Consider the following 23,160-nt stretch of genomic DNA (forward strand, 5'->3'; position numbering starts at 1 on the left):
ACCCCTGGGATTGCAGTGTGCCACTGCGACCCACCCCAGTGTCTCTTTAAGAGAAAGACATTTTTCTATCTCAAATTCCTCTTGTCCCAATTTATATTTGGTCTTATATTATTAACCAGTTAGAAATACAGAAAAACCAAACAGATTTTTAAATGTAATCTTGGAGGAAATTCTAAAGAAACTCTCTGCTAGCTATAGGCTAAATTTTTCTTCTCATTTTATATTTTGTGTGCATTGAATCTTTTGGGAAAGACAAACATTGAATAATTAACTTCATATGTGAAGTGATATGAAAGAAAGAGAATACATGGAATTATATGATTGGGGATCTACAATACCTTTGGAGATGTTGGTAATCTGGACTTTTGGCTTTGTATTACTGGCTTATTGATGCTTTCCATTTTCTGTTTTATATCTAGTTGGTTAGCCAGATTATTTTTGCTAATCTTTAGCATTCTGATTGTCTATGTGTTTAAATTATTAATAAGAAAATGTTAGTATTAACTAACATGTACTGATTGCACTAAGAGTTTTTCAATAGTTTTATAAGATAGATATTACTAATATTCTCATTTTATATATGAGAAAATAAAAGCATGCTATCTTCAATAAAATCACTCAGAGGCACACAGCTAGTAAGTTAAAACGTTGGGGGTAAACTTTTATATCCCCTAGCACAGTACAGTCCACTAGAACTTTCTTCCAGGCCTAAATGTTCTTTGTTGTCTCATATAGGAGTCACCAGCCATATGCAGTTATTGAGCACTTAAAATTGACTGAACTGGCTGAAACACGAATTCTTAATTTTATTTGATGCTGATTACTTTAAATTCAAATGGTTAGTTGTGGCTGGTGGCTGCTGAATCAAACAGCACAATAATACAAAATATTTTTTTCTCTGTTTTTCTTATTGCTAAATTCATATTGCATAGAGCTTTGCCTGACAGGTAGTAGATACTTCCTACATATTGATCAGATGAATAAATGAAATAATGTATGTGATCATGAAATATGTAAGTATTTGGATCATACAAAATAAAAATGAGTAAAACTTACTCAAAGTAGATTTGATCTCTTTCTTGTTTGTGTGCAGGTTCTGGGAAATGGCTTATACATTCACTGGGCTCAAGTTGCAGGGATCACTAGGTCGATTTGGCAAAACAACTACTACTGATATTGAAGGCTACATGGAACTCCCAGATGGGAAGGTCAGTATAGCCGCTGTTGTACAATAATAAAATTATTTTCAAGTACACATAGGAAAGCACACATATATAAAAACACATAATATATTCTAAGAAGTTCTGCCAATAAGAACAACAGATATTATACTTGTCAATGTAATGAACATTTAGTGTTACTTTTTCAGGTTATCTGTCGTAATTAAAATATATTCTGAAAATATCATAATCCAAATTATGATAGATATTTGCTAAATATTATATATAAAGTAACTAAGCATTTTCATGTATTAATACAGTGCCATAATTATATCACAGAATAGCAGAATTACTTAACCTTTTTCCTGTTTTTTCTTTCCTATAATGCTCTAAGAGGAAATACTGGGTCAGAGATTATGTACACTCTTATGACTTTTGTTTTTATTGTCAGATTATTAATCAGGAAGATCAAGCTGCTTTGTAGGGACATCTGTAGTGCTGTAATTAAATCTGTTATTTTATTCTTTAATATTGTTAGTTCATTTCCTCTCTTCCTTTTATAAAACTTATGGGCTTATTTCATGAAATGATAGCTAATTAGGACCAGTTCTCCATTAATATTTTATTTGATTTCTGAGTAGAATGAGTTATATAGTACTACTGTGATTATTTCAGTTATAATATTACTGTAACCTCAAGAAACCAAATGGTCTAGGTATCTACCAAATGGAATAGTCTCAATTCAAAACACATTGTGTATAAAATAAAATAAAATTCTTGGATGCCAATTGAAGTGTATATCCAAACTTATAAGATGATCTTAAATCATTCTAGCTTCAAATTGTAAATATTTTAAGAATTAAGATTAGTACAACCCTTGTAAAGAACATCGTACAAAATACATTTTGGAAAAGGTTCGGTAGAGTTTGTGTAGATGTAAGGGAGAAAGAAATTATTTTGAATGATAAAGTCACAAAACGAAATATTTAGGGCTAGGAATAAATGTTGGATATTTATAGAGCAGAAAGGAATAAGACATTAATACTGGGAAAGAGTGCAAATGCTGAGTTGAGAAGTATGATTGGATCTTAATGCACTGGGAGTTTAACAGCAAGGCAGAATTTCATACATTGGCAAAGTAGTGTTACAAATGAAAGAAGAAGTGGACAAATTTGTTAATAAAATGCCAGATGGATTAGAGGAAGGGAAATTGTGAGTCAAAGAGTTAAGCTAGGAAGGGAGATGTTACCATCATCTGAAAAGAGATGATGAAGGCCTTAACTTCTCAGGACCAATAGAAAGGGAAGCTGGGTAGAGTGACACTTCTGAAACAAATGCCTCATAGGTTTTGGTCACCTCTGGTGGCTTTAGATATGGAGCAGTTAATTTAAGTAAATGGAAGTAAAATAGTGGTCACTAGAGGCTAGGAAAAAGAAGGGGAGCAGGGAGTAGAGAGTAGTTGGACAATGGGCAACAAAACACAATTATAAAAAAGAAATAAGTTCTAAGTCCTATGGCACAAGAAATTATTATGTGTTTTATAAAGAACTAAAAAAGAAGAGTTCAAAGCTTCCCAGCACAGAGAAAGGACAAATTATTTAGGATAATGAAATGCTAAATACCCTGATATGCTCATTACTCATCATGTGTGTATCATGTACATATATTGAATTATCACCCTGTACCCGATAAATATGTAGAATTATTTTGTGGCAATTTAAAAATACTGTAGAAAAAAAAAAGAAGAAAACAAGTCTAAAGATACCACTACAAGTGACCAAGGCTTAATAATTAATAGGCAATAGAGGCAGGGTAGGTAAAAATCCTTTGTACAGTCATCAGTTCCTCCAGTGGAGGGGTGGTGGGAGTAGAGAACCCTTGAGCTGGCAGGCAAAAATAAGGCCAAAGCCTCCTCCACCAGAGGGCATCATGGGGAACATCAGTCTTCACACAAGCTCTATGAAAATATGACCTTTCTAGTCAAAGTTCTCTGCATCCAGAAATTCTTCGGGGTGATTCTCAACAAATACTTTTGGATTAAAAGTTGCCAGGGGTCCTAGAGAAAAGCAAACTCATATGACACTTTACTATAGGATTTCCCTTCTGACGCAGTGTAGTTAGGAGGGTTGAGTCATGTGCTTAGACCGGGATCCTAACTCCTCTGAGTAATTTTGGGCAAGTTACTTAACTGTTTTGTGCTTCAGGTCTCTCCTCTGTAAAATAGGGATAATAATGGGTTAGCATTGGCCCATATCATTCTTTTGGTGGGTATAAAAAAGAGTTGTTTCTTTTGAGAAAAATAAAGTATCCACCATGCACAACTGTATATGGTATAGATTATAAATGTACCTAATTCATGCTTTTTTAAAAATATTTTTTAGTTATCAATGGACATTTATTTTATTTATTTATATATGGTGCTGAGAACTGAACCCAATGCCTCATACATGCTAGGCAAGCGCTCTACCACTGAGCCACAATCCCAACCCCTAGTTCATGTTTTTTAGCATTAAATAACTTAATAAATGTTAAGTGTACAAGCAGTGGGAATGCTGATTTAATAAATTAATTTGAAGTGGTTCCAGATATTATCCTTATTTGAAATCAGATACTGTTATGCTATAATCTTCTCAGTTCAGTAACAGCCTCACAACTTATCTAACATCTTATAAAATTTGATAGTATTGTACTTAAAATGCAGAATCTCACCTATCAAGGACTTTAACCACATCTCTAATTTTTGATCAAGTAATTTTACTCTTGGATTAGACCTTTAAGAAATGTACAAAGAAATCTACATATATACATATTGAAAAATTGCCAATAACATGTATCCTAATCACAGTGATGCAAAACTATTCGTAATGCTAGAAAGATATACATCAAAATGGGTTTTTCTGGAGTTATGAGGTTATGTCTGGGGTAGTGGGTTTTTATTTCTGCATTTTCTTATTTTCCCATATTCAAACATTTTACATAATCAAAGCAAATCACCTGTAAAAGTAACTCTCACCTACTATTTGAGACAAATATCACCTACTATTTGAGACATAAATATATATATATGTATATAGTCATCTGCTTTAGTGACGTCTCTTTCCTTCTGCACACTTGCCAGGTGCTCTCAGGGTCAGAATGGGGCAACCTACTGCTTTGGGAAGCCAGTCTCATCAAAGTGGAGCTCTGTAGATCTGGAATGAAGCCTTGTCACCATGGTCCCATTAACCAGATAATGCTGGATGAGGGAGAAGTTATCACTGCTGGGTCAGATGGGTGTATTAGGGTAAGTTTTCTTGATGCTTGGACAGTTACACCCATGTGTAAGACTTGCAGATCATTCAAATAATTTCTTCAGGGTGGTGTTGAAGGCATAGTAGCACAGCTGCCTTTTCAGGTGGTTTCGTCAGATTTTCATTTCTCATAAAGTTCACGTGGTAAAGGAAATCAGTTGTCATTTATTCCCAAGATCAGCCCTTTCTAAACAATGCTTCTCATGTGGGGAACATTTGCATTCTTGTCAAGATTAATTTCTGTGTCTTAGCACTGAAACTTTCTGAGGGGACCTCTTGTTCTTTTGGGGTTCAGTTGATGAAATAATAGTTTCAGAAAAGGAAAGGCTGTGTTATTCCAAAATGCCCAGTATGAATGGGTCATTTTCTGAAAACAAAAGTGATAAAATTTTGCTATCTCTTACTGAGAATAACAATTAGAAATATATTTGGTGAGCTGATACAAATATATTTGGTGGGTCTGCCCTTGGGTGCTTATTCTCCTTGCTCCTAACACCAAAGGAACTAGCCTGCTTTCACTTGTGGATGCTATTCTGCTTAAAGCCTGTGTTAAGCTGATACATTGTTTCTGCATCTAAGTCCCATGGTTGCTGTTCTGTTGCAGATCTCCTACCCACCCAGCACCTTCTGTGAATATGTACCTCCCTCTTGATAGCCAATGTGTACTTTTGTGATTTGCATTTGTTACATGTTCTTTCTGGGACCTTTCATAAGAAAATGATAATATTCTCTTGACATCCTTTAAGAAATATTATCAGAAATAATATTACAATTTAAGAAATAGTACTGGGAAGCAGTGTGGAAATTTCTCAAAAAACTATGAATGGAGCCACCACATGACCCAGCTATTCTACTCCTCAGTCTTTATCCAAAAAACAAAAATAAGCATTCTACAGTGATAAAGCCACCTCAGTGTTTATAGCAGCATAATTCACAACAGCCAAATTATGGAATCAACTGGATGCTCATAAGTAGATGCATGGATTAAGAAAATGTGGTATGTATATATGTATAATAGAGTTTTACTCAGCCACAAAGAAAAATGAAATATGGCATTCGCTGGTAAATAGAAAGAAATGGAGAAAATCATGCTAAGTGACATAAGCCAGACTCAGAAAATCAAAGTCCAAATGTTTTCTCTCATATATGGAAGCTAGAGCAGAATAAGGGAAAGAACACAGTGGGGGAAGGGATCAAATATCATAAAGATACAGGAAATATGAGTGGAGTAGATGTGGGAGAATGAGAGGGAGGAAAGAAAGGAAAGGGGAAAATAAATGGAATGAATTTAGCAAAATCATGCTATATTCATACATAAAGATGCAAAAAGGAATTTCACTTTTATGTTTATATAGAAGAAAGGAAGATTAATAGAATAGAGGAAAGAGAATAGTGGGATAAAAGAGGGGAGGAAAAGGTGATAAATGGGCTTGCAATCAAATTCCTTCCATGTATGATTTTGATTTTGTCAAAATGAACCCAAGTCCTACATAGAATTATAATGCTCTAATAATTTTTTTTAAATACAATCATCTGATCCTTGATAAAGGCACCAAAAGCATAGAGGAAAGACTGTCTTTTTCACAAATGGTGCTGGGAAAACTGGATATTCATATGTGAAAGAATGAAACTAGCTCTCTATATTTCATCCTGCAAAAAAATCAACTCAAAATGGATCAAGGACCTAAGAATTAGACCAGAGACCCTGCACCTAATAGAAAAAAAAAAGTACTCCAAATCTTCGTCATGTTGGATTAGGCCTCTACTTCCTTAATAAGACCTCTAAAACTTAAGAAATAAAATCAAGAATCAATAAGTGGGATGATTTCAAACTGAAAATCTTCTTCTCAGTGAAATAAACAATCAGTGAGGTGAACAGAGAGCCTACAGAATGGGAGCAAATTTTTAATTGCTAGGATATATAAAGAGCTCAAAAATTTAACACCAAAAAAAACCCAAATAACCCAATCAACAAATGGGCCAAGGAATTGAATACTTCTCAGATATATAATCCATCAACAAATATATAAAAAATGTTCAATATCTCTAGTAATTAGACAAATGCAAATCAAAACTACACTAAGATTTCATCTCACTCCAGTCAGAATGGCAGTTATCAAAAATACAAGCAAAAAGTAAGTGTTGGTGAGGATGTGGGGATATAAGCATACTCTTATATTTCTTGTGGGACTGAAAAGTGGTGCAGCCAATCTGGAAAGCAGTATGCAGATTTATTAGAAAACTTGGAATGGAAACACCATTTGACCTAGCTATCCCATTTCTTGGTTTATACCCAAAGGACTTAAAAACAGCATACTACAGGGACATAGCCACATCAATGTTTATAATAGCACAATTCACAATAGCTAAATTGTGGAACCAATAGATGTATGGATAAAGAAACTGTGGTATATATACATAATGGAATATTACTCAGCATTAAAAGAAAATAAAATCATGGCATTTGTAGGTAAATGGATGGAGTTGGAGAATATCATGCTAAGTGAAGTAAGCTAATCTCAAAAAACTAAAGGCTGAATGTTTTCTCTGAGAAGTTGGTGCTAATCCATAATGGGGGTGGAGGTGGGGCCGGGGAGCATGGGCAGAATGGAGGAACTTTGGATAGGGCAAAAGGGAGGCAGGGTAGAGAGCGGGCATGGGGGTAGGAAAGATGGTGGGATGAGATGGACATCATCACCCTAGATACCTGTATGAAGACATGAATGGTGTGAGTCTATTTTGTGTACAACCAGAGAAATAAAAAATTGTGTTCCGTTTGTGTACTATGAACTGAAATGAATTTTCCTGTCATGTGTAACAAATTAGAATAAATAAATAAATTTTTTAAAATGCTAGAAATGAGGAAAGAAATAAAAACACATTTAAATATGTATAAATGTCCATGAACCATTAAGGTCACAATTAAACAGAGAAAAGAACAAAGAAAAAAAAAAAAGGTCTCCATGAAAAGTGAAAGAATTGTTTCCATTTGTTCAAAAGATGCTCAGTTTTCCTTCTTGGCTGTTAGATGGGGTTGTCTGAAGTATGATGCTTCCCCTCCGGGCAGGGTTGCTAGGGTGAGAGAAGTAATTCCAGTAGGTGGAACTCCTGGAGGGAGGGTTAGGCTTTAGGTAGGCTCTTCACTGGATGTCAAATGGTTTTGAGATTTTAAGTCAGAGCGCCTCTAGGATCCAGCAATTACCAATCCACTCTGGAACACTGCACCCCAGGCTCTCCCCTGGATTCCACTTGCATAGTGGAGGAGCCAATTCTTAGTCCATGTTATCAGCTGCAGACCCCAAGTTTCCTGGTCTGAGGTTCAGTCTCCACCCTTACCCTTTTGAATTCTCAGCCAAGCATGTCTCTCCCAGAGGGTCCTGTAAGCAGCTGGATTAGAGGGATGAGAAGAGAGCCAGGGGGGTTTCCATGACCAGTTGTCCCTTGTGTAAACTTCTCTCCACATTTGATAATCTCCTAGTCACTTAGGCACATTCTATATAGTAAAGGGTGGGTTTGCCAGGCCTGTATTTTGGCTAGATTCAGGTTTGCCTGGTCTCAACTCCCTCAGCTGCTGGTCTCTGTACTGTGATTACAAAATGGTTTCTTCCTCTGTCCTTTGCACACCACTGGGGGAGATGCGGTTTCTTTTCTGTTTAAGGCTAGTGTGCCATGTGTTTTTCAGTTTAGTAGGTCAATGTCTTTGATCTCTAAACTCTCTGTACCCAGACATGCCTCAGTCCTCTTAAAAATGTCAGTTTCTTTAATTTCCTCATCCCTCCACTGTGCTCATATAGGGACTTGCATTGGCTGGTGCCCCCAGCTGTAGGAACAGCTGTAGTGCTGGAGATTTTGTGGTTATCTTATTATTAATATCTAACCTCTTGAGTTCCTGATTTACTTTTGAATGTCCAGTATTAAATTTCAGAAGTCCCTCCCCACCATTTTTTGTTACCAGAGATTAAAACCAGGAACAATTACCACTGAGCCACATCCCCTGCCCTTTTAAAATATTTTATTTGAGACAGGGTCTTGCTGAGTTGCTAAGTGCCTCGCTAAGTTGCTGAGGCTGGCTTTGAACTCGAAATTCTCCTGCTTCAATCCTCACCCTCCTCCCATTTTGCTGAGAAGCTGCCTGTCTGCTTTCTTATTTTCACTCCATGGAATGGCCAGAAAAGCAACCTGCTCTATTCCACCATCTTGAAAACCCTCATTTCTAAATTTGTTTCACTTTTCAAAGCCTACCCTCATGTCTTCATTCCTCAGACTGTAAATCTCTACCCTTTACCTTCAAGGGAAAACCTACCCCAATTGCCATGGATTTGTCTGCTCCTAGAATCTGGCCTTTTCCACCCAACCAGGCTAATCCATGGGACAATAACAATCTTCCAGAAGTTACTTGCTTATAGTTTGGGTCTAGGATAACATGGCAGGCAGGGTATGTGAACAGATCTATCTGGGGCAAGAGTTGGCATTTAACGGAAGTCCTTCTGAGTCTCTGCCATCCATGGTGAAGTGAGACAGTGCTCCTTCAGCCTCCTATGGTATTCTGGACTCTCCTCCCAAGGAGCAACTATCCTTATCTGAGATAGTAGAGTATAAATTGGTATTAAGGAAGAGAAGCATTTTCTTTAAATAATTTTTTTATTGGCTCATAATAATTTTAGAGAATAATGGATTTCATTGTGGCATATTCTTACATGCACATCACATAATTTGATCAATTTCATTCCCCAGTACCTCCTATTGGCCTTTTATCCTTCATCCCCTTGATCACATTCATCTACCCTACTGGTCTCACTTGTATTTTCATGAGACTTTCCCCTCTCCTTTCCCCCCGCCACCCCCGTCTTCTCTTTAGCATTCACATGTGAGAGAAAATATGTGACCCTTGACTTTCTGAGTCTAACTTATTTCATTTATCATGATGCTTTCCAGTTCCATTATTTTCCTGCTGATAGCATAATTTTGTTCTTTTTTATGTTTGAATGAAACTCTATTGTGTATACGTACACCACATTTTCTTTAAGGAACAGAAACTTTTATTTTTTTATGAAGCCATCATCTACATGTGTTTTCTCAACTTACAATTAAGATAATACTTGAATCACTACACAAGAGTATATTTCCCCTTCCAGAGGCATTCTGGTGTATGTAAAACAAGGCTCACTATAATGTCTTGCTGAACAACTGAATTATTTACTTTTTATGGACACTTTTTATAAACAAAAAACCTTCCAATAAAGCTCCTTTCAGGCAAATTAAAATTATTATGTAAGATAGTACTTTCTCACTGAGCTTGGTGGTGCATGCCTTTAATCCCAGCGGCTTGGGAGGCTGAGATAGGAGGATCGCAAATTCCAAGCCGGCCTTCAGCGAAGGTGAGGTGCAAAGCAACTTAGTGAGACCCTCTCTCTAAATAAAACAAAATAGGCCTGGGGATGTGGCTCGTGGTCAAGTGCCCCTAAGATCAATCCCTGGTACCATCCCACCCAAAATATAGTACTTTATCATTAATCTCTTCACATATAAAGGATACTAAAATGATTTTTTAAAAAATATTTATTTTGTTGTCAACAGATCTTTGTTATTTATTTATTTGTATGTGGTTTTGAGAATCGAATCCAATACTTCACACGTGCTAAGCAAGTGCTCTGCCACTGAGCCACACCCCCAGCCCTTAGAATGATTTTTTATACCTCAGTTCAGAATAAGATTTCAGAGGTCAGGTTTAGTGGTATTGTAATTACTCCTACTCATTGTTAATTTTCATGTAACAAGTATGACTTTTGCAAAAAGTTGTAACTTCTGGCTTAGAAATAAATGAAACTACTGATTGACTATTTTCTTATTAATTTTACAAGATATGGGACTTTGAGACAATAGACACTGCTGATACTGTAGATGATACTGGATTATTGGAGATTGAGCCTATTAATGAACTTCAAGTAGATAAGAATGTCAAACTATTTTCTCTGATAAAAATAAATGCACCTGGATATAACTTGTGGTTGGCTCAGGTAAGTTGCATTGTTCTCTCTGGGCTTTTGAAAATCAACAAGATATAAAATTAAAAGAGTAGTATAATTGATTGTCTGGATTGGATGTCCTTTTAACTATAAGTATTATAAGATTGCTTTGCTTATTGGGTGGTTGTATTCTAAAGTATATACAAGTTGCTTTTATTAAATGCCAATTACACTTTATAATATATGTAAGCTTTTGATATTATTGTTTGTTTTTACTTTAACTAAAAAATAGAAGGAAATATTTTTAATTTGATGAAAATTCAAAATGAAAAAATTTAACACATTTAAGTGTTTAATTTTTTAGGATGCCAATGGAGCCATATGGAAGCTTGACCTTAGTTTTTCAAATATCGTAAGTTATCCTTTTCCCTTACCTTATATAGTAAAAAATTCATTGAAAGATACTTTATATTTCTTCAATTTGGTCATTATTCCAATAAAAAATCTACTAAACATGCAATACTCTTGGACTCTCTTGTTATGATTTTTACATAAAAAGTATGTCTCATAGCCAAATTTGTCCAGAAAGTAGCAATGGCAAAGCCTAGCATTACACAATGCACTTTTTGTAAATATGTGGGATTTTCATTTATATTATGTCATGAGATGCTCAAGCTATCTTCTTTAGTAGGCAGGTAGTGGTCATCATTTTATTTTATGGCATTTGAAATAACTTGCATAAAATCACACAGTCATTTGTACAAAACCAACACTCCATCTGGTTTTCTTAATTTCAAAGTACAGTGCTTTTTCTAACTGGTTATTCTTTTTCTTATTTCTTTTTTTTTAATTTATTTTAGTTGTCAATGGACCTTATTTTTATGTATTTATATGTGATACTGAGAATCGAACCCAGTGCCTCATATACACTAGACAAGCATTCCACCACTGAGCCACAACCCCAGCCCGCTTCTTATTATTTCTATTCAAATACAAATCAGATGTGGGTAAAAGGGTTCTCTTTGTACTGCTATAAACTTGACCTTAATTATACATCACCTTGTCTTTGGCATTAACTAAGTTGTTTGTTCTCAGACCCAGGATCCAGAATGTCTCTTTTCCTTTCATTCTGAAGCTATTGAAGCCATGGCTACTTCTCCTCTCACTTATCTCATGGCCACAACTGCCCTGGACTGTAAGTGGGAACTCCTAGTGAAAATATATCTGGCCTTATTTTGTTTTCAATGTAACTTTTTATATGTGTTAATTAAAAACATATGAGAATTTGCCTTTGGGAAAAAAATTTTCCCTTTGGGAGTGCAGGTGAGGTAGGTTGCTGTGGAGTGGAGAGGGTGGAAAAGCATCAAGGTTATTGTGAGAAATTAAAATGAAGACTCAAGCTCTTTAAGTTGCTCATGAAAATTCATTTTGATATTATCTATGTTCATGCTCTTCCTAGTTTTTCCATCATCTTTTTTCTTTTTTGATTTATGGCAAATCAGTGTAGCTTGTCCAAGGTGAAACCAATCTACCAGAGAGTCATCAGTTGTCTTCTTCATTATTCATTTTTATGAATTATCTGTATGAGGATGGACTAGGAAAATTTTTAATAATGAATGAAGGGTTGTTGAATTGCCAGCTGATTTGGTTATTTATGAAATCTCTTTTTTATAATACTCAACATAAAAGTGAGTCAAGATCATTTAAAGAAATATTATGTATATAATTTGTTTTTTTTTAAACCATCTCTCTGTAGGTTCTGTTCGAATCTATGATTTTGCTAGCAAAAATCCTTTGACTCAGATGAAATTCAAACAAGGAGGTACTGCCCTCACCTGGGTACCCCGAATAGTAAGTTTTATATTATAATGAACTTCTACCAGATTCTGTTTACTACTAAATATATCATTGCTATTTTATGGGAAGACAGATATTTCTGACTCAGAATTTTAGAAAAGAATAAAAATTTTGTTAGTTTATTTCACTCAGAACATAATAGAAATAATATAATGATTTCACTAATGTTGTGGGGTTGGTCCTATTTTGAATGAAAATGGTATTTTTTAATGCCAACTACAGACTAGTAATAGTTCAATGTGGCAAAGTCATTACCCAGGAGGTCTTTGTGTATCTACCTGCTTCTGATTTCATTCATCCTGTTAATATTTCTAGAGTGTCTATGGTGTGCTGGGTTTTGTTCTAGGTTCTAGGAATACAGCAGTGAACCAAAAGGTAGAAATACTTGCCTTCCTGGACTTTAGTCTTTAGTGGGAGGGAGGCAGAGACAGATGATACACCAAATAAATAAATTTAGTACATGCTCTGATATATATTGACAATAACTATTGTGAAAACATCGCCAGGGATAGGGAGTTTTTAATGGTTTTCTACTACTGTGGGATATACTACCCCAAAATGTGGGGTTATAAAATGATAGTTATTTAGTTTGCTCACATGCTGTTTGGATTGGAAATTCACACAGGTGATAGCAGGGATGTATTGTCTTTGGTTCAGAGTCTGAGGCCTCATCTGGGAAGACTTGAATGGGGCCTGGAATAATCCACAGGCTTCTTGATCACAAGGCTGGCACCTGGGTTGGATGACTTGAAGGCTGGACTAAGCTGGGATTATCACAGGAGGATTTCCCTAATGGCTTCTCCATGTGACTTATACTTCATCACAGCATGCAAGCCTCAGGGGAGGCTTTTATTTATTTATTCATTGGCATGGGGATTAACTTGGGGCACTTTACACTGAGCTATATCCCTAGCCCTTTTTATCTTCTATTTTAAGAAAGGTCTTTCTAAATTGACAAGGTATCACCCACATCCCGAGTGGGTGATGGAATCAGGGTCACTCCACATGGATTGGTCTGGCAACAAAAACACCACACAAACACACAAATACCTTTTGTGGGGTCAGGAATGGCTCTGAGACCTCGGGTGTCAGCTCCCATGCTGGAGGGCAAGAGGAGCAAGGGAGGCAAGAGAGAGAGTGAGCACCTCGAACCCCTATATTTATTAGGGAAAAAACATTCATAGAATATTCCACCCAAACAAGGCAAGGGATTGTGTTACCAGAAACAGGGGTGGATGCACAAAAGTTAACTCAAAATGGATCAAGGAGTTTGATATCAAATCCGAGACACTGCGTCTGATAGAAGAAAAAGTTGGCTCCGATCTACATATTGTGGGGTTGGGCTCCAAATTCCTCAATAGGACACCCATAGCACAAGAGTTAATAACTAGAATCAACAAATGGGACTTACTCAAACTAAAAAGTTTTTTCTCAGCAAGAGAAACAATAAGAGAGGTAAATAGGGAGCCTACATCATGGGAACAAATCTTTACTCCTCACACTTCAGATAGAGCCCTAATAACCAGAGTATACAAAGAACTCAAAAAATTAGACAATAAGAAAACAAATAACCCAATCAACAAATGGGCCAAGGATCTGAACAGACATTTCTCAGAGAAGGACATACAATCAATCAACAAGTACATGAAAAAATGCTCACCATCTCTAGCAGTCAGAGAAATGCAAATCAAAACCACCCTAAGATACCATCTCACTCCAGTAAGATTGGCAGCCATTATGAAGTCAAACAACAAGTGCTGGCGAGGATGTGGGGAAAAGGGTACACTCTACATTGCTGGTGGGACTGCAAATTGGTGCGGCCAATTTGGAAAGCAGTATGGAGATTTCTTGGAAAGCTGGGAATGGAACCACCATTTGACCCAGCTATTCCCCTTCTCGGTCTATTCCCTAAAGACCTAAAAAGAGCATACTACAGGGACACTGCTACATGCATGTTCATAGCAGCACAATTCACAATAGCTAGACTGTGGAACCAACCTAGATGCCCTTCAATAGATGAATGGATAAAAAAAAAATGTGGCATTTATACACAATGGAGTATTACTCTGCATTAAAAAATGATGAAATCATGGAATTTGCAGGGAAATGGATGGCATTAGAGCAGATTATGCTAAGTGAAGCTAGCCAATCCCTAAAAAACAAATGCCAAATGTCTTCTTTGATATAAGGAGAGCAACTAAGAACAGAGTAGGGAGGAAGAGCATGAGAAGAAGATTAACATTAAACAGGGACGAGAGGTGGGAGGGAAAGGGAGAGAAAAGGGAAATTGCATGGAAATGGAAGGAGACCCTCATTGTTATACAAAATTACATACAAGAGGAAGTGAGGGGAAAGGGAAAAAAACAAGGAGGAGAAATGAATTACATTAGATGGGGTAGAGAGAGAAGATGGGAGGGGAGGGGAGGGGAGGGAAGGGGGTATAGTAGAGGATAGGAAAGGCAGCAGAATACAACAGACACTAGTATGGCAATATGTAAAACAGTGGATGTGTAACCGATGTGATTCTGCAATCTGTATACCGGGTAAAAATGGGAGTTCATAACCCACTTGAATCAAAGTGTGAAATATGATATGTCAAGAACTATGTAATGTTTTGAACAACCAACAGTAAAAATTAAAAAAAAAAAAAAAGAAAAAAGAAACAGGGGCGGGAGTAGCCCAGTCCCATTGAGTGACACCCAAGCCCAGAGCTGCACTTCCTTGCCTAGTAAAGGTAAGGCCCACTTGCTTTGCACAACGTGCCATGCCAGTTCAATACCCTCATTACTCATTACTCAAGGCTGAGGGGGTGTGCTTATCTCTTGTGCAGGGTGGCCCCCTGACAACAAAGGTCTTACTAATTTTCTGAAACTGTTCTCAAACTTGTAATCTTCTGTCTCAACCTCCCAAATTAAAGGGATTATAAGTATGCACCACCACACCCACCGTAACACACCCTTCTTACACGGTGACTCAGGGCTCCAAGAGATAGTTTTCCAACAAACAAGGCAGAAACTGATGGTCTTTTATGATCTAGTCTCAGAAGTCAAATTATTTCTACTATGCTCACTTGGCTAAGTGGTCACATAGTCACAAACCCCATCCAGATTAAAGAGAGGGGGGCTTTCAACCTCATCTCTCCATAGGAGGCATGTCAGAGTATTCTCAGCCTTGCTTTAAAATGCCATGAAAATATTTTGGGGAGCTGGGCATGGTGGTGCATGTCTGTAATTCCTGTGACTTGGGAGACTAAGGTAGGAGGATCACAATTTTGAGGCCAGCCTCAGCAACTTAGTGAGGTCTTAAGCAATTTACCAAGACCCTTCTTCGGCAATAAAAATTAAAAAGGGCTGGGGATGTGGCTCAGTGTTACAGCACCCCTGAGTTAAATCCCTGTTGTGTGTGTGTATATGTATGTGTATGTGTATATATATATATATATATATATGTATATACACATACACATACATATATATGTGTATATATATATATATATGGGGAGTGTTTAATCCTTACTCTTTTGGGTTAAAATCAAAGAGAAAATGTTCAATCCCAAAAATAGATAGGGAGACTGGACTGGAATGGAGGAGAATGTTATAATTGGATCAACACCAGAAAAAGAACTTAGACCATAAAAAGAACTTATGAATTTCATCTTGAACATTTTGAATTTGAGGTCTCCTTAAGACCTTATAACGGTGAGGTTAGAATAAGTACAAGTGACAAAGCACTTGGATTGGTAGGCCTAGTCTTTAAATATAGCCTATGCCCTTTATTAATTTATTCAGAGAGTTGTGTGATGTTCATACAATGTTTCCTTTTTAACTTTATATACAAGTAATGATCATATAGATGTTATGCTTGAACTGAAATATCTTTTCTGCATACCCAACTCCTTGCCTTCTGGAAGACTCCACATTATTCTTGATGACTTGGCTCAGGTCAAACATCATCTCCTCATGGCTTTCTGTGAACACATCTTCAAGTAGACTTAGGTCTTCCTTCCTCAGTGTGTTCTCCTCTAAAGATTATGTGCATTTCTCTGACAGCATTTATTACAACATACTAAAATTGTTTGCTTTATTGTCTATCTTTTCTATTAGACTTTTACTGTGACAGCCATATCTTATTCTTCTTTATCTCCTGTGCGTCTACAATTACTAGTACATTTAGACACTTAGTAAATCTTTGTTGAATGGAGTGCAATTTTCTTATTCCTAATATTCTTATAATTGCCTGGCCTCAGGGATGGTCATTCTTCTTTAAAGGATGCCTGGGCTTTTGCACTTCTCCCCACTGCCCTCCAAGACAGGATATTTAGTGCATACAGACATTACTGGATTTATATCTCTTGCTCAAAATTTTCTTCTAAGCTGCAGATTAAATGTCCTCTCCATTTTGAGATTTTAAGAGGACCTCAATTTCAAAATGTTCAAGATGAAATTTATGATCATCTGCTCAATCCCAGTCATCCCTCCCTCTAAAACAACAATGGGAAAAACAACCCCCAACACACACACCTAGCTCTCTTCCAATATTTTCTGTTTCAATAAATTCTACTATCAGTCATCCCTGACACATTCCTCTACCTTATTCCCCATATCCAGTCATCACAAATAGGGCTATCGTACTGCTTTCTAAAATATATCCACATCCCTCTTCTCTACTACAATACCTCAGACCAAGTGGCCACCACTGATCTCCTGCAGTACAGTAGCCATCTCTTAGAATGCCTTCCAAAAGGTTTCCTTACACCCTATCTAGACCAACTTACATCTGTTTTGCATACTGCAACTTGGATGAAAGTTTTGAAACAGTCTGACCAATGTCACCTCCCTTTCTCCTATAATCCCTAACTACAAACTTTTTGACAATTTCCTATTACTATTTAGACATAGGCTACCTATGTGTCATGTAAAGCAATTTCACAACCATGTGCCTGCCTAACTTCCACTCCAGCCTCTTGTGGAAGCTCGGCTTCCTCACTCTAGTCTGCTATAGTGGAACTATGACTTCCCTGAGTTATGTTCTTTTTTGACCAGAACGTTTGCACAAATTATATCCTCTTTCAGGAGTTCATGTCCCACCTCCCTGTATCTAGTTAATCTCTTGAGTATCCTTCTAATCTCAGATCTACTATCTCTTCCTTATGGAAGCCTTCAATCTAGGTCAGTTTTCTTTTTTGTATGTTCTCAGAGAATATGTTTCTCTTGTTCATCACTTGCTTCAGTTCATATTTCACACAAATTTGTGTGATGATAGGGGACTTTAAATTCTGAAACCAAGGATTGAGTCTATTTATGTTCACTGTTGATTCACTGGTGATAGTATCCTAGGATGCTGCAGCAGCCACTCTGCTATGTTTGCTCATTAAAGCTTGCATTGCCATTGTTTGCCCTTCTTGTAGCCCTTAGTGATTAAAAAACATTGTCCTAGAATGATAGAGGTTACCTGAAAATGGTATGAGAAATTACCAGTGGGCAGCCAATGTAAATTACCCAAATTGAGATAAAACAACTTATTTGTCCTGTAGTACACATTTCTTAACTAAATTTAGGTCCTGCACATTCAATTTTTTTTTTTTTCAGGTGAGCTACTCTGGAGCACAAATTGCTGTAGGATTTGAAGATGGGGTTGTTCGAATTCTTGAACTTTATGATCCGAAAGGGCTCACAATTTTTGCAGGACGGAAAAAAGTTCCCGATGTCGATGTATTTTTGAAACACGTTTTCAAACCCCATACTGCTCAAGTCACTGCTTTAGCATATGAACGTGATGCAGAAGTTCTAGCCACAGGGGTAAGCTGAAGATTCCCCTCCTGGTTCCTATTGCAATATGATGGTTAACCTTACCTTATAAGTCCACCTACTTAATTGTGCTTTACTGAAATTAATTATCTAAGAATATATTAATATTTTGCTTTCACTGTATTCATATTCTTTCAGTGTACTCTGTTCACAACATTTAAGATATTCTTACCAATTTGTAAACATTACTCAATTTAGTTTTTATTTATTTTAAATACATAGAAAATTTCAACTGCTAGATATATTATTTATAAATCAGCATTTTATAGTGTGGGTACATTCTTAAGTAGAATTACCATAGCTGAGTGTGTAGCTTAGTGGTAGAACACTTGCCTAATATTCACAAGGCCCTAGGTTGAATCTCCAGGACTGCAATAGCAACAAAGTTGAACTGGCATAAATGAAGAGAATAACTGAAAAATTTTCATGCATTAAGATGTGAGCATATGCATCATAGAACTTTTTGTGAATTGATTTATGTATAAGAATGATAATCAAAATTTCAGAACCACATACTAGAACACATGGGGAGATAAAGCAAATATTTGAAGAATTACTTCAGAATAATCTGAGATATATGACCATTGTATGTATAAGTATTCAGTGTATATGTTATATACCATTAAATGTTATTCATGTTCTAAAACTAGATTTCATAGTAATGTAAATTTGTTGGGTGTACCTCTTTTAGAGTAAAGATCAAACCGTCTTTTTCTTTGAAGTGGAAAAGAATTATAAGCCAATTGGTTACATTAACACTCCTGGACCTGTTTGCCAACTAATATGGTCTTCAATCTTACATGTGAGTCATTATTACTTTTCCTCAAGCTTCAATCTCAATTACTATGTATGTTTTAGTCAGCTTTTTTGTTGCCGTGACCAAAAGAACTGACAAGAACAATTTGAGGAGGAAAAGTTCATTTTGGGGCCCATACTTTCAGAGGTCTCAGTTCATAGAAGGCTGGCTCCATTCCTCAGGGCTCAAGGTGAGGCAGAACATCATGGTAGAAAGGTGTGGCAGAGGAAAGCAGCTGGGAACATTGCACCAGGAAGCAGAGAGAGCCTAAGATCAGCTCACAACATATACACCAAATGAACATATATACATATATACAACATATATACAACATATACCCCAATGACCCACCTCCTCCAGTCATACCCTACCTGCCCACAGTCACCACTCAGTTAATCCCACCTACTCAGTTCATCAGTTAACATACTGATTAGGTTAAGGTTTTCATAACCCAATCATTTCACCTCTAAACTTTCTTGTCTTGTCTTGCACATGAGCTTTTGGCATACATCTCACATCTAAACCCTAGCAACATGGTGAAGTGATCCTGTGGCTAGAGAATAGTGGGTGGAATTATTAGCCCCAACCTTTGGTTATCAGGTGGCTTGGTCAGTTGAGCATCATTCAGGACCTCTCTGCTCTCCTCACCACCTTCCTTCTCTTCTATACTCTTAATTAGGTGGCCATGAACATCTCTCAAAAAACAGGGTTGTATCAGGCTTTTCTTCAACAATGATGACTTGGGCCATTGTCAGAGTACACACAGAATACAGTTGTTGGGTACACATGTCAGATTGCTCTGACTTGGATCAGTCAATTGGTCTCTCTGACAATCAGAAGTTCATTTCTAAGATCTAAGTGTACTTGTCCTTATCTTTACATGTAGACAATGTATGTTGTGAATTTAGAGCAGGGAACTATGAGGAGAAAAGTTACAAATTATTATTATTAATATTTTCTATTATTGTACCTTAATTTTGAGGACTCATGACATGTGGAGAGGTGACAGGTGCAGGGGGTTCAAAAGAAGGGAGTGATAATTGCACAGGAATCTCTGTATGAAACGTGTAAATGTTACGTCGCAGCATACAACATAAATGCATCCTTTAGTCATTTCCCTTGGCACAAAGTTAAAAATCAAAGCAATATTTGCCAGTGGTTAGGAATGGTGAGCAGGAAGGGAGTGGGTATTCCTACAAAGGGGCATCTTAAGGGAGATTTTTGTGGTAATGAGAGAGTTTGTATCTTGATTTCCATGATGATTACATGAATCCGCACATGTGATAAAATGACATAGACTTATACCTGTTCTATACTGATGTTGATTTCCTGCTTTTGGTAGTGAAGGGTACATGATACCCTTCTGTACTAATTTTTCAATGTCCTTTGAATCTATTCTTGTTTCCAAAAAAAGTTAATTTTTAAAAAATAGACATAAAAGATTTTTAAAACAGCACAATTTTAAAGTCATTTCAAGAAGTGTTGTCTGTCAAGTGTTTGTGTTTCTAATATTATTTGAGGATTACTAATGTCAAAGTAAATTATCTATGTACTCTACATATACTGAACACCTCATTTTTTCAAAAGCAATAGGTCTTTGCTTCTAATACCTTGTCATATCTTGTACCTGCCTGAAAATATTAAGTTTCTGCCTGTTGTTTCTGGGTATTTCTAATGAAGTTACATTACGTATGCAGACACAAGCATTTGCCAGTGGGGTGATAACATTACAAGGGAGACAGTTCATAGGCAGTGTGTCTATTGAACAGCTGTGTTCCAGACAAGCTGTGACCAGGACATGAAAGACTGGACAGAGATATGTAGAAAACAGAATTTGGTGATCTTTAGATTTTTCTGAGGATTATTTGAAGTGTTTAAATAGAATTCATTCCTGTTTCTCTAAGACATGTTCTTTCTCCTGTATTTCTCTGGGTCTACCATTCACCAAAGTCAGAATCTTAAAAGTGATTCTAGTTTATATCTCTTCAGTGTTTTACCAAGTGCTATTGATTACACATCTGAAACATCTCTTGAATCTCTCCCCTCCTCTATCTCATTTTTGTTTCTTACTGTTTAATGTTTCATGCTTTGGATCTTGATCTTTTCCACCTACAATGGCCTACCTCCTTGTCATATTGGCACACATAAACTAGCTTTTAACACACATACACAGACTCCATTTGCTAATATTTTATTCAGGATTTTTGCATCCATATTCACGAAAGTGTGGTAGATCATTTCCACCTTTTAAAATGGCCTTGCCAGGTTTTGAATCAAGGTATTTTTGGCTCCTATAAAGAGAATAGACCCAAGTTATTTTTTTGTAGGAGGATTTTTTAAAAATATATTCAGTTTCTTTAGTAGATATAGGACTATAAAGAGCTAAAAGAAAATAATTTTTGAACCACACTTTTATACCCAGGAGTAGCATCTTTCATAATTGATTGTGGAATAAAAGATAATGTAAACATTGGGATGAAATGAACAAATCATGTTCCCATATGGCATAGGGCTATGTAAGTACTTCAAATGCCAAGGCCCAGCAGAGTATCAGGCTCACTTTTCTGCATTTTCTTTCTTTCTGGGATCTTGTTGCCTTACTTTCTTATAGTTTTGGCCTTCCAACTTTTTCTCCTCATTTCTGAGATAATGCCTAAAGCTCTAGGACACAGCATTCTACTTGGCTTCTAGGTTCTGTGCTGTAATTGACAAATGTACTCAGGAGAAAAATGTACAGAGAATGTCCAGCTCACCTCACTGTGTTTCTCTTCCCTCTGGCTTCTTGACCCCTGAGCCCTGGCTTTGCTGCTTCTTCTCTGATTAGCTGTTGTAGAAAACTTTTTTATGCTATTGAATTCAGGTTGTTAATATTAGAATTTTTCATCTATGTTCATAAGCAACATTGCATTATTTTCTGTCCTCATATTTCATTATCAGACTTGTTATTAAGACTATTCTACACCCTGAGAAAAATTGAGAACTAATTCCTCTTTTTCTGTTCTCTTGAAGATTTTTTATTATATTAGAATTTTGAATGTTTGACAGATTTGGTACCAGAGTCATCTTAGCTGGGTTTTTTTTTTTCCTGTATGATATAATTTTAAAGTTTGAATTCAGTGTCTTCAATGATTATAGTGATATTAAGATTAACTATTCTTGACTCAATTTTGGGAAGTACATGTTTTTTCCTAGGAAACTGTCTTTTGAATTTTAAAATGTATTACTTGTAATTTTGATAATATCCTTAATATCACAGAATCTGTAGTGATATGCCTTTTTCATATTTTATAGTGGTTATTTATATTCTCTGTCTTCCTCCCACCCTTTCCTTAATTAGTCTTGGTAGAAGTTGATCAATTTTATTAGTGTTTTCAAGAAGCATTTGGCTTTATGATTTTTTATTTCATTAAATTATGCTCTTTTATCATTTGTGTACATTTACTTTCTTATGGTTTATTTTATTATATGTTGCCCTACTTTCATGAAATGGCTATTTATACTTTATTATTCGTCTTCTTTATAGGCATCATTCTGAAACTATGTAGGTTTTTGCTATATCCCACAAGTTTTGATGACATAGTATTTTCTTTTTTTTAGAATTTTTTTTTAATATTTATTTATTTTTTTTTAGTTTTCGGCGGACACAACATCTTTGTATGTGGTGCTGAGGATCAAACCCAGGCCACACGCATGCCAGGCGAGCGCGCTACCGCTTGAGCCACATCCCCAGCTCAACATAGTATTTTCATTATCATTCAGTACAAAATATTTTCTCAGTTTCCTTTTGATTTTTTTTTGACATACTGGCTATTTAGAAGAATGTTCTTAATTTCCAAACATAAGGAATTTCTAATTATCTTTTTATTATTGATATCTACAGCAATTGCATTTTAGCAAAAGAATAAATCCTATATTATTTTAATACTCTGAAATTTATTGATGAGAAGTTTATAAATGCTCATCTTATGCTTGAAAAGAATATATATTCTTAAAACTATGTGCATTCTACTTTGTATTTTTATAGCTCAAGTTTTAAAATTGTATAGTTAAATTATCCATATTATTTGAATTTTTCACTTGGTTGTTGCTGCTAGAGATATTTTATAAATCTTTTTGTTTCATTGAATATTCTCCCTTCTGAGTTTGATGCTTTTTAAAAAATATTGTGAAGCCATACTATTATTGTTTGTAATTATAAATTAGTAATTTTCTGGTGAATTGAGCCTTTTATTATTATGAAATAACCTTTTATATTTAGTGATGTATATCTTTTACATAATATAG

The 23,160-nt window shown here is 36.0% G+C and overlaps 1 protein-coding gene across 1 annotated transcript in view; it reads left to right on the forward strand.

The window, feature by feature from the left end:
* Positions 1 to 23,160, forward strand: part of Cfap44 (cilia and flagella associated protein 44) — a 93,454-nt gene that overhangs the window by 14,410 nt on the left and 55,884 nt on the right. The window contains exons 7-14 of the mRNA XM_076867016.2: positions 1,094 to 1,208; positions 4,279 to 4,443; positions 10,312 to 10,467; positions 10,781 to 10,828; positions 11,512 to 11,611; positions 12,173 to 12,267; positions 17,862 to 18,071; positions 18,772 to 18,882. Coding sequence (XP_076723131.2) covers positions 1,094 to 1,208; positions 4,279 to 4,443; positions 10,312 to 10,467; positions 10,781 to 10,828; positions 11,512 to 11,611; positions 12,173 to 12,267; positions 17,862 to 18,071; positions 18,772 to 18,882 — 1,000 coding nt within the window. The remainder of the gene's footprint in view (positions 1 to 1,093; positions 1,209 to 4,278; positions 4,444 to 10,311; positions 10,468 to 10,780; positions 10,829 to 11,511; positions 11,612 to 12,172; positions 12,268 to 17,861; positions 18,072 to 18,771; positions 18,883 to 23,160) is intronic.

The sequence above is a fragment of the Callospermophilus lateralis genome, chromosome 10 (genome assembly GCF_048772815.1).
Source record: "Callospermophilus lateralis isolate mCalLat2 chromosome 10, mCalLat2.hap1, whole genome shotgun sequence".
Taxonomy (NCBI): Eukaryota; Metazoa; Chordata; class Mammalia; order Rodentia; family Sciuridae; genus Callospermophilus; species Callospermophilus lateralis.